Source organism: Hemiscyllium ocellatum, chromosome 6 (assembly GCF_020745735.1).
Source record: "Hemiscyllium ocellatum isolate sHemOce1 chromosome 6, sHemOce1.pat.X.cur, whole genome shotgun sequence".
Lineage (NCBI taxonomy): Eukaryota > Metazoa > Chordata > Chondrichthyes > Orectolobiformes > Hemiscylliidae > Hemiscyllium > Hemiscyllium ocellatum.
This window is the reverse complement of record NC_083406.1, coordinates 60,733,104-60,746,291: the sequence shown is the minus strand read 5'-3', so window position 1 is coordinate 60,746,291 and position 13,188 is coordinate 60,733,104. Positions and strand designations below refer to the sequence as shown.

The window sequence follows — 13,188 nt, the reverse complement described above, 5'->3', positions numbered from 1 at the left end:
ACAGCCATCCCCTATGGACAAAGACTGTGTGTGCACAGTGCTCAGACAAGGAGGAATGCGATGGACACCTACAGATGCTGAAAGATGCCCTCATAAGAACTGCTTATGATGCTCAACTCATCGATCACTAGTTTCAATGTGCTACAGCGAAAATAAATGCAGCAACTTCATCAGAAAACTGATACAGGACATAACTAATAGAGCATCCTTCATTGTCCAGTACTTCCCCGGAGCAGAGAAACTATGCCATGTTCTTCGCAGCCTTCAATGTGTCATTGATGATGAACCTTTCGCCAAGGATATCCCTATGCCTCCATTTCTCGCCTTCAAACAACCAAACCGATCATTGTTCACAGTGAACTACTCAGCCTTCAGAAGAACAGCTACCACAACACTACAGAACTCTGCCATGGCAGCATCTGCAAAATGTGTCAGATCATTGACATGGATACTACCATAACATGTGGGAACACCACCCACCATGTACACTGTCCATACTCATGAGACTCAGCCAATGTTGTCTACTTCATACACTGTAGGAAAGGACATCCTGAGACATGGTACATTAGTGAGACCATGCAGACGTAAATGAACACAAAAATTGCCTGGTTGGAGTGCTCTTGCCCAGTTGGGGAACACTTCAGCAGTCAAGGACATTCGGCCTCTAATCTTTAGGTAAGCATCCTCCAAGGCAGCCTTTGAGATACATAACAACACAGACTCATCGAGCAGGAACTGAGAGCCAAGTTCTGTACCCATGAGGATGGCCTCAACTGTGATCTTGGGTTCATGTCACGCAACATGTGATCCCACCATAGTGTTCTGTTTTTATAAAATCTTCCTCACTGTTCTGTTTTGACACCATCACCTGATAACTTGTTATTATCTGTCTACCTTAATCAGTTTGTACAGTTTTGGATTACTTGTTACTTTGGTTAAACCCTCGTCATGCGATTCTGATACATACCATGTTATTCCAGCCATTTGTTTTGACTCTAGTACCATCTTAGAGTCACAGAGTCATAGAGAGGTACAGCATGGAAACAGACCCTTGGTCCAACCTGTCCATGCCGACGAGATATCCCAACCCAATCTAGTCCCACCTGCTAGCACCCGGCCCATATCCCTCCAAACCCTTCCTATTCATATACCCATCCAAATGCCTCTTAAATGTTGCAGTTGTACCAGCCTCCACCACTTCCTCTGGCAGCTCATTTCATACATGTACCACGCTCTGTGTGAAAAAGTTGTCCCCAGGTCTCTTTTATATCTTTCCCCTCTCACCCTAAACCTATGCCCTCTAGTTCTGGACTTCCCGACCCCAGGGAAAAGACTTTGCCTATTTACCCTATTCATGCCCCTCATAATTTTGTAAACCTTGATAAGGTCATCCCTCAGCTTCCGACGCTCCAGGGAAAACTGCCCCAGCCTGTTCAGCCTCTTCCTATGGCTCAAATCCTCGAACCCTGGCAACATCCTTGTTAATCTTTTCTGAACCCTTTCAAGTTTCACAACATCTTTCCGATAGGAAGGAGACCAGAATTGCATCTATCTGAATTAAACTCCATCTACCACTTCTCAGGCTGTTGGCCCATCTGGTCAAGATCCTGTTGTAATCTGAGGTAACCCTCTTCGCTGTCCACTACACCTCCAATTTTGGTGACATCTGCAAACTTACTAACTGTACCTCTAATGCTCGCATCCAAGTCATTTATATAAATGACAAAAAGTAGAGGACCCAGCACCAATCCTTGTGCTACTCCACTGGTCACAGGCCTCCAGTCTGAAAAACAACCCTCCACCACCACCCTCTGTCTTCTACCTTTGAGCCAGTTCTGTATCCAAATGGCTAGTTCTCCCTGTATTCTGGAAAATCTAACCTCGCTAATCAGTGGCCCATGGGGAACCTTGTTGAAAGCCTTACTGAAGTCCATATAAATCACATTTTCTGCTCTGCCCTCATCAATTCTCTTTGTTACTTCTTCAAAAAACTCAATCAAGTGAATCACAGATCATCCCTTCATTTGCTGTTCATCTTTTGACACTTTACTCACACCATTTGACACTTTTGACCACCTGCAAAAATTTGTTATTCAGCCTGTCCACACTTCACTCACACTATTTGTGTTTTTTTCTTTTTTTTTGTTGTGTGTGCACATTGTTTGTTTGTGCACATTGTGTGTGCTTATCTGTTGACAATCTTAATTACCTGGATTTATCTTACCATTGTCTTTCTGCCTATAAATTCTGTCCCTGTGCACTTCCCTCCATTTCACCTGATGAAGGAGCAGCACTCTAAAAACTTGTGATTTCAAATACACTTGTTGGATTATAACCTGGTGTCGTGTGACTCCTGAGTTTGTTAACTTCACATTTCCTTCCTTAGGAGCATCTCCTTCCAATTTCAATCAAAGAAAGAATATTTTCGACATGTTATGGTGCACCTGTATTGCAGAGGGGACCAGAACCTAGAACCTCTAAGTGCAAAGGTGGAATGCTATCGCTGTCCCACAAGGTCCCACCATGCCAATGGGAAGCCAACAGGTCCTTCAGTACCAAGTGATTGATTCTCCCACATCCGTTAAAAAGCCTTTTCTGCTTATCTCCAATAAGATAAACCGAAGGAAAAGCGTTCCAATAAAAATTAAGTGTAGAATGTTTTTTAAGCATTTGATTATGTACTGGAGTGTTTTGCAACATGCTTTCAAAGATTATTTTTAGCTTCTTGAAACTCCAGGGTGATCTGGAGCACTGATTAAAGTGGTGCTGGAAAAGCACAGCAGGTCAGGCAGCATCAGAGGAGCAGGAAAATCGACGTTTTGGGCAGGACCCCTTCATCAGGAATTCCAAATCTTGACTCTAATCTCCAGCATCTGCAGTCCTCACTTTTGCCTAATCTGGAGCACTGGCAACCTGTGGATTTAACAAGCATCAAATTAAATTCTCATTCCTATGTAAAAAAAATTGCACTACGGATCACTCCAAAGTACCGTAAATATAATACGAAAAAAGATTAATCTTGAATTAGTGAAGTGCGTCTAATGACTACGACATACTGGTTTCAGAATAATTCATGTTACCTCCAACTTGCTTATTTTGAAACTGCAAATTTTTCCCAGCAAATTTAAATTAAATTCTCAACGAACACAAAAATGCTAACACGTTTCACCGAATCTTTGGTAGTTTTAACCCAAAGCACTTTCAACTAAACCAAAACTTCAGCGGCGATGCTGCACCCACAGGCTTCGCTGGCAGACGCTGCCCTCGAGTTCCTCAGCAACGTGATTGGTTGAGATGGTGAGACCAATCCAGTTGCGTCCTTGTGTTGCCCATGGTTACGGCTTCAGCGACGACTCCTGGTCCAAACAAGAAGCTGCACTGAAGGCGAAGGCAGAGTGAGGCCGCCCATCTGATCTCTGTAAGTACAGGCCCTGAAAGCTCATCTTGTCCGAATGGGAGATAACAAGATCGGTCGAGATGTAAGTGTCCCCGGACAAATTCATAATGTTCCCGTTAACTCACTTTGACCAAGTGTGTTTTCTTCGTCCAGTAGAAACTCCTGAACTGAACTCAGATACATGGAAACCTTTCATGTAATGAAAATAGAGTATACTGGAAATCGTCAGTTCTGTCTGTATCTTTGCAGAGACAGTGAGATAGCGTTAACTGGCTGAATTGAAGAAAAGTCCCGAAAATGCGAGAGAAACGCGCCAGGTCTGACAGCATCTGTGGAGAAAGAAACCAATTTAACGTTTCGAGTCCACTCAGTTTTCTTCTGAAGAACAATAGCTGCCACACTTGCTGAGTTTGTCCGGCATTTATTGAGTTTGTTTCGGATTTCCAGCGTCCACAATATTTTGCTTTTATTTGCAGGAAATACTGCAGTCATGGCTGGGAAATAATTCAGCTCCAGCTGGTATCAGGACACAAGGAGGTATATCACTAGCAATGGCCAAAAGCTACTATCTTAGTTAAAAGACTATCATGGTGGCCAGTGCTGAGACTGCTGCTGCAGGAGAGGGTGTCTCAATGACTAAGCATCGTCAAAGAAAAATATGTGGGATTGGGGTCAAGCAGGCATATCCTGGCATTCAACAGATCATTGCCACAGGGAAGCCCTCACTTGGGTTGTGCCCAGAAAGAAGGAACCACTACTACTACCCCCAGGGTTGCTCCCAAGTTCCAACCAGTACTCTCACTTTAAAGTGGTGGAGCCCTCAAGTGAGAAGTCATTTTAATTATTCACATAAGAACAAACTTTTCTGCTACTGGCATAAATCACATGATACTGGGAACTTAGTGTTATGTCCAGAATAGTTGCAGACAGCCTTAGACATAAGGGATTCTTTAACCATCATGTTGACTGCAGTTTTACTTGAGTATGGATAACAGTGAGGCCAAATGCAATGTGCAAGGTGTGTATTTGACTCAGAGAAAATTGCAGGACCCCTTTCAAAGTATTCGTCTCACTTACAACTAAGAGTGAGCTGCCGGATGTCTAGAGAATGGCTCATGTTATGCCTTTGTTTAAGAGGGGATGTAGGGAGAAGCCATGGTGGTGGGAATGTTGATCCTGAAAGATAAAATTTATATGCTTTTGGAGGGGTGAAGAATGCTTGGGATAGTCAGCAAGGTTATGTGCAAAGGAAATCATGTCTCTCAAACTTGATTGAGTTTTTTGAGGAAGTAACCAAGAAGATTAATCAGGGCAGAGCAGTAAACAATTTTTGCTTGGACTTCAGTAACGCCTTTGACAAGATTCTAATAGTAGGCTAATTAGTAAAGTTAGATGGGATTCATAGAGAACTTGCCAACTGGATACAAAATTAGCTTAACAGCAGGAAACAGAGGGTGGTGTTGAATAACTTTGAAGAGGAGAGACACAGACTTTTAATTAGTAATGGTTGAGAGATTAGAGAGAGAGATAGTGCAGGAAAGTGGGGTTGAGGCTGAGATGAGAACACCCTTATCGTATTAAATGGTGAAGCAGGCTTATGAAGCTGATTTGCTGAAACTTGCTTCTAGTTCTTATGTTTGAAGGAATTCCGATAAAACACAGGATGCTTATTTATTTCTGTACTCATATACTTGTAATACTGCTTCACTACTGAGCATCGCTTTTTAAGTTTCAAACAAATTTACAACATGGAAGAGTATTTTGAATTTACTAACTCCTTTGAAAACATATTTATTACAGTAATCAATATAGTGAAAATGGCAAAGAAAAAGAAGGACAGTAAAGGAGGCAGTGAAGATAAAATGGCTTTGGCAGAAGTTTTTCTCCATTTTCGGTAAGTGTATGGGTTAATAATGTTATTTTAATCTGCAGGAATTTACTTTTTGAACCAGACTTCTCTTGTGATATTTTTGCTAATCAGCTTACTTTTGTTTCTCTTTGTCATGCACTGTCCTCTTATAATTCCCTTTAATGGCTTCATTCAGTGTATGTATAGTTTAGATTTTCAGTCCATGTAGATTTTGTGTTTACTAATGGTTCTGCTACTTCATTAATTTCATCTAATGTAGTGGCAGGATGTAATTAGCCTCAGCATTCCTGGGCTAGGTGGCAAAAATCTTGCTTGGATTCTCACTCCTGATTATTGTTCACCCTTGCAGGTAATATATCTCAATTAAAGGTATAAAAACTGTGAAAGACCTTTTAAAAATGGTACTGTACCTTTAAGAGAGTTAATAGCTAACAAAACTTACCTGACAGCACCAAGTGTTCTCAATAAGATACAATGTAACAGGTGCTTCAGCTACTGGGCTAGCTAGGGTAGCTAGGATAGCTGGATGCCTGGAAACGACAAAACAGATTCAAATTAAGCTAATCAGTTTAAATTATACCCCCTAAAAAACTCCAACCCAGTTTGAATTTAGTATATTGACAACCTTAAAAACCAATGACACAATCTGATGCTTTGGGACATAAGATTTAGACAAATTGAACAGTTGAAAGGAGAACTGCCAAGCTACCAGCATATAAAAAGACTCCCCGAAAAATAGCTCTCTTAAAAGGTATCTTTATTGATCAGTAACCTGTGAAGTAGAATCCCCAAGAAGAAGAAAAGAAGACTGAAATACAAAGAAGAATGAAAGCTGCCTGGTGTTGAGATATGAAGTTTAGTTTTCTAAATTGTAATCAGGAGTTTTATTGGACTAGTATTATAGAAGGGAAGGTGAAAGATAGTTACTGTAAGGAGTTGTAAATAGTTGTTAGTTAATTATTCTCTGCTATACGTTAAGAAATAAAGTGTTGATTTTTACTTTAACTAGTTCTTGGCCTTTGAATTTTCACAGATTACTGCATGGGATAAGTCTTTTCTGTGTTTCTGGTTTTAAATTACGCAGCAGAGTTTACTCCATGTCGTAACAGTTGTATATTTTCTATTGTCTGTAAAGAGCCAATATACAATATAGCGAAGAACTAACATATTTTTATGTGTAAGTATTCCAAGGGACAACATTCATGGCTGCAGTAGGGAATTATGTGATGTTTAGTAGGATGCTGACTGAAATCAATCTTCTTACCATTCATCATGGCAAGCAGTATTAAACAGAAAGAGAAGGGTGCTTGTGGCACAATGATAGTGCTTCTAACACTGAACCAGGAGTCCTGGGTTCAATTCCTACCTGCTCCAGAAGTGTGCAATAACATCTCTGAAAAGGTTGATTGGAAAAATCTTGAATGCAAAGGGAGTCGAGGACCAAAAGTGTCCTAAAATAAATGGGTGCCAATTTAATACTGAGATGAGGCGGAATTTCTTATTTCAGAAAGTTGTGAGGTTTTGAAACTCTTTGTCATAGAGAGTTGTGGGGCATTGTGCATATACTTGATCAATGGAGAATCAAGGGTTTTAGGGGAATGGCATGAAAGTAGACATGAGGAATACTGAATTCTGTCATGCTCCTATAGAATTGCAGGGCAGGTTTTAGGGTGGAACAGCTTACTTCTATTCTTACTACTTAGAGTCTAATGGACTGGTTAAGATGTATCCAAGGATTTTGAAGGAAGTGAGTGTAGAATTTGCATGGGCCATTATCTTTCTGCTTTCCCCTTATTCAGGCAAAGTGCGAGAAGTGAATTTAAAACTTTTGAACACGGACAAAGGTGGGTTGATTAGGAAGAGTCAGCATGGATTTTTAAAGGGGTAATCATGTTTAACTAACTTTTTTGAGGAGGAAATGGAAACGGTGTATACATGGATTTCCAGAAGGCATTTAATGCAGTGCCTTACAACAGACTTATGAGGAAAGTTGTCAGTCATGGTGCAAAAAAGATATTGGATATGAAATTGGCTGAGTGATAAACAGAAAATAATGATCAATAGATATTTTTCGGGCTGGATGAAGGTTTGCAGTGGAGTTCCCCAGGGGTCAGTGTTGGGACCCTAGCTTTTCCTGATTTAAAAAAATGATTTGGATCTTGGTATGCAGGGGACAATTTCCAAGTTTACAGAAAACTTGAAAATATTGTAAGCTGTAAGGATAGTATAGAACTGTAAAAGAATTTTGACAAGTTGGTGGCAGATAATGTTCATGGAAGATACGGTATATAAAATAGATTCTGAAGGGAATCAAACCTTTGCCTAAAGTTAGGATATTCAGGAACATAACCCCAAGCTTGAGAGGAAACATTCTCTATTGCATAAAGCCAAAGGAACTTCTCAATCCTCTCTGATTTCTTGGAGTTGCCATCTCCAAGTTGGTTCTCTCAGGATTCAACTTGATTCTGTCAGGTCTGAAACTCATTTCAAAGTATTGTCATTTTGTTACTTTGATGTATTTTTGTGTGTTTAGCTTGATCCCATCACTCCTGGTTCTTTCCATGGCTTCATGTAAATATAGGCTTGACTGCGTTCATTTACTGCATGTAGCTGGCTATCTACTGTGTTTGCATGCTTTATTTACTTTTCACAGGAACACATTTCCGCTTGCTTTATTGCCAAAACATAGACACACAGGAATTTATAGCATCCAAAGGATGTGCTGAATGTTGTCAACAGTGAAGATTCCATGTATAGCTTCAAAATACCGTCGTCATTTGCAGCATCAGACTTGTTGAATGCTTTTTGCCCTGTTCAGGAGATAGTGGCAGTGTCACGGGACTAGTTATCCAGAAGTCCAGGCTAATGTCTGGAGACATGGGTTTGAATCTGCCATGGCAGATAGTGAAATTTGGTTTAGTGAAAAACTGACCTAATGGTCACCATGTGGTTATTGTTGTAAAAACCCATCTGGTTCACTTAATGTGCTTTAGGGAAGGAAATCTGCAATCCTTACCAGGTCTGGCCTACATGTGATTCCAGATCCACAGAAATGTTGTTAACTGCTGTCTGGGCAATTCTGGATGAGCATTAAATCCTGGAATAGTCAGAAATGCCTGTATTCCATGGGCAGATAAGAAACACAAGTGCTGGCGTGATCTCTTCCGGTGTTGGATTAGGATAGTGATTCCTCTTATTGCTTGGTTAAGATCTTTGGGATCCAGGAAATTCTTTGCCATCCATTTGGCTTCTCTCGCACCATGGAACTTGCCCAATCTTTTGGCTCTGTATTTTTAGAGATCACCTTTTCTTATATCACTTCAAGCTTTCTTTCAAGGGTTCTTTTTAGTTCTGTCGGTACTTTCAGTGGAGAATGAATCATCAGTTTTATTGCTGGGTCAATGATGATAAAATCTTCAAAACATCCAACTATTTCATCAAACTCCCTGTGTACGTATGTATGGTGATATATCATTGGTGCCACCTCATTCACATCCAGGTTCATTGAGATAATTGCATCCCTTCACAACTCTCAGATAGCAGGATCATCAGTTTCAGTTATATAGAATATATAATTAACATCTTTTCCTTTGTATGACCCTTTGTTTAGGTTTTCTTCACTGTTGCCCCTACACTGGGGAGACTGGGCGCCTCCTAGCAGAGCACTTTAGGAAACATCTCCGGGACACCCGCACTAATCAACCACACCGTCCCGTGGCCCAACATTTCAACTCCCCTTCCCAGTCTGCCGAGGACATGGAGGTCCTGGGCCTCCTTCATTGCCGCTCCCTCACCACCAGACGCCTGGTGGAAGAACGCCTCATCTTCCGCCTCGGAACACTTCAACCCCAGGGCATCAATGTGGACTTCAACAGTTTCCTCATTTTCCCTTCCCTCACCTCACCCTAGTTCCAAACTTTCAGCTCAGCACTGTCCCCATGACTTGTCCGGACTTGTCCTACCTGCCTAGCTCCTTTTCCACCTATCCACTCCACCCTCTCCTCCCTGACCTATCATTTTCATCCCCTCCCCCACTCACCCATTGTACTCTATGCTACTTTCTCCCCACCCCCACCCTCCTCTAGCTTATCTCTCCACACTTCAGGCTCACTGCCTTTATTCCTGATGAAGGGCTTTTGCCCGAAATGTTGATTTCGCTGCACTTTGGATGCTGCCTGAACTGCTGTGCTCTTCCAGCACCACTAATCCAGAATCTGGTTTCCAGCATCTGCAGTCATTGTTTTTACCTTTTTACAACTTGCAAGTTGTCTAGTAATCAAAAGACTGTTTTTTAGCTGATATTCTGTTCTACAGCCGTACGTTTGGCTCCCTGACACCTAAACATAATAACTGGTTCCTAACTCTTTACAAACAATAAAAAATATTCTCCTCCATGTTGATATATCACTGGAAGCTCCACAAGATCTTAAACTGCACATTAAGCTATTGTGTGACACCGACTTTATAACTTGTTGCTTGACCAATACATTTGGCTCCTGCTTACCCACCTTACTATTTCACCTTCAAAACTCTTTATAGTGAATAATTAACTTACAGTCCTCCTTAATCACTGATAAAGTTGACAGTATTCTGGTGGAAAATGTGAAGGAAAAGAACTATGCTTAGTTTGTTAACTATTCATATTATTCTCAGGTTTCAGTTAAAAGAAAAAGCTAAGGAAAGGTTCAGGCAGGAAATACAACAACTCGAAGAAGTGAAGGCACAAAACATTGAACACGTAAGTTACTAATATGAATAAAAATCAATACACTACAATAGCACTTGTATAACTTTAAAATTCTTTTCTAAACATCTTTGCATATTCTAAATGTTATTCGCCGAAATAATTATTATCATGAAAAATCTGAAAAAGTTCCCAGACAAGTAATGTTAAGCAAATTAAACTCTACCTAATCTTTACAATCAGCTGATATTATCTGTTTGAGTAATGTAACTCTTGGCTACTGCATAATTTGTATTAATGACAATTTGCTGCCTGTTACCTTACTAAAGCTCTTCCATGTGGCATTGTTTTGTGCTATTTTATTTGTTCATGGGATGTTATGACCTTAATATTAATTTATTGCCTGGACGGTAGTCAATGATCACCCTCACTACTATGGTCTAGAGTCAGATGTCAGCCAGACGACGTAAAGATGGCAGATTTCATTTCCTGAAGGAAAAATTGGTGAATTTGATAAGTCTTAAAAACAATTGATGATGGTTACATGGCCACCATTAAGCCAACTTTTTACTGAATCAAATTCTACCATCTGCTGAGGTGGATTCAAAACCATGTCTTCTGAACATTAACCTGGGATTCTGGATTACTAGTTCAGTGATGTTACTACTAAGCCACCGCTTTCCCTGTGAGATTGTGGTATAGTAGTAGTGCCCCTATCTGTGGGCTAAAATGTCCAGGTTCAACCCACATGCCATGAATATGCCATGTTATGGTGTCCAAGCAGGTTGTTTAAAATGAATGAGAATCCTGGAGAAACTCAAGAGGTCTGGGTCTGTGGAGAGAAAAATAGAAAGCATTTCAAGTCTGGTCAGACTCTTCATTAGAACCCCTCTTCAATTATATAAGACTTTCAAACTTTGCACTAATAAGTGCAGAATACCAGTCTTTCTAAAATTTGGATTTCTTATTCTGTGCATTTTTTATTCTGTTGACATGATTATATTAGTTACATGTATTTTATAATTACAAATAAACTTGACAAGAAAAACTTCACATGCCCAATTATTATGAAACACAGGGTAAGTTTATTTGCTCAAAATAGTAAATAAATGCACAATTTCAATATGAAAAGTAATAAGTAATAAAATAGAGTTCTATCCGAAATTCCAAGGGAGGAGGTTCCTTCAGGGGCTGTTATCTTCATAACTTATGTGGATTTCTCCGATGACATAATTAAAGAAACGTGCTTGAAATAATACTGTGTACAAATTTCTCCTCCAATATCAATTGCAACTTTATCACCTTATTGCTGTACCTGAGAAACACTTCTGTTCTCTTCCCTGCTTATGGGTTTTACTAACTCGTTATTTATGAAAAGTAATCCATGAAGTTTTCCTATATTTTTTGAAACGTCAGATTGTGTGCCTTCGTAATACAAAGATGAAGAATCCAGACCCAAAATGTTGACTCCCCTGCTTCTCTGATGCTGCTGGACTTGGCTGTGCTTTTCCCAGCTCCACACTTCAGTTGTCGTTGGAGGTCAATCATCTCAGCACTAGATGTCAACTTTGACTTTTGTGCTCAAGTCCTGGAATGGGACTTGAACTCACAATCTTTTGATCAGAGTTGAGAGTACTATCAACTAAGCCACAACTGACAGAATCAGCACTAAAATTTCAAATTACAATTTCATCTTAATGAGATGCAGATTATAACATCTTTGAAACAAATTAACATTTTTTAGTTGGGTCTGGGGTTGATGAGGGAGAAACCAAGTAGAGTTCTATATCATTTTACAATAATGTCTTAACATGTGTTGATGCAATCTACATTATTAACCTATGGTTGAGTTAAAACAAAGGTTTGACGAATATATCTTGAAGATCATGGCCAATGCACTCTTAATAATATTAAATTTATCTACATTTTTGTAAGAATGAACAGTTGAAGAAGGAGCAGAAGGAACATATCAGAATACTAGTCAGAAAAGCAAAGGAGCTGGAGAAAGAGCTAGAACGCAAAGAGAAAATCAACAATGAACAAGTAGCACAAGCTTTAAAAGAAAAATTGGAACTAATTAAACAAAACAAACTGCAAACACAAGGTATTTTCAATTATATTAACAGAATTTCTATTCTCAAGACTTTAATATTCTCATGAGTGATGGGGGTCAATTATAGACAGTAGGGTGGGACCTTGTAGTGAATCAGAGAGGAGGTCTGGAAAGGCAGGTTCATATGGTCACAGTAACTCTGATCTTTACATGTGTAGGACAATGAAGTGTACGGGAACTTTCAAAGCTATAGGATTTGGAGGTAAAGTGGACACATTAATAAATATGGCACAATGGAAATGTTGTGAGGAGGTCAGCTGATAAGTCATGGGTGCCACACAGTAAGCAACACAAAGGGAACATGAAGGAAGGGGCAGAAATTTGTACATCACAGTCAGAATCTGCAGTTTACTCACGTTGAAATTAATTTGGAAACTTGCTTTGTTAGATTGAAGTAAACTGTAAGATTGAATAGCTATTCAAATGGATATGACCATATGCACATTTGGTTAAAAAAACTTTTTTTTCTTTGGTGGAGTAATGTTTTTAGAAGTCGACGGTTTGTTAGTAATTTCAATGATTATGCCTCCACTGATTCTCTAATGCCACCCATCTGGCTTCAATTTGCATTGCATTGGCAGGTCATTGTGCAAAAATACATTTCAAAAATTATGACTTGATGCAATCATGATAATTACATTGTGCGCAGCAATTGCCTCTTTGTCATTTCATCTAAGCATGAGAACAACACACTTAAAAGCAGCATCTGAACTTTTCATTTCATGTAAATACTGAATTCTTAGGTTTGTAGGACAATGCATTGCAGCTGCCACATTCACACTGAATTCTAAGGATGTAGGGACATGGTCTGTGATGTGGAAGGGAGCCTTTTCTTTCCGGGGAAATCATCATGTTCACATTCCGGCAAAATTCTGCTACCAATGCATGAAAACTTTGTATTAGATCCTCACAACAATGACCTCCTTGGGATACTGTGGCATTTGCTACAAATTATCTGCTTATAAATCTCACATGAAGATCACTGTGGCTGGAGTACTTGTGGTCTTGATGCAACTACATGGGCAATGTGGAAGATATAAGAAACCCATGCAAAGATTACAACCTCCTGCAGCTGCCACACCACTTATAAATGGACTAGCAAAAGATACATATTCGTGAAGGAA

The 13,188-nt window shown here is 39.8% G+C and overlaps 1 protein-coding gene across 1 annotated transcript in view; it reads left to right on the top strand.

The window, feature by feature from the left end:
• The first annotated feature begins 5,214 nt into the window (after positions 1–5,214).
• ccdc83 (coiled-coil domain containing 83) overlaps positions 5,215–13,188 on the top strand; it is a 60,140-nt gene continuing 52,166 nt past the window's right edge. Inside the window, exons 1-3 of the mRNA XM_060826953.1 lie at positions 5,215–5,291; positions 9,921–10,005; positions 11,887–12,055. Coding sequence (XP_060682936.1) covers positions 5,215–5,291; positions 9,921–10,005; positions 11,887–12,055 — 331 coding nt within the window. The remainder of the gene's footprint in view (positions 5,292–9,920; positions 10,006–11,886; positions 12,056–13,188) is intronic.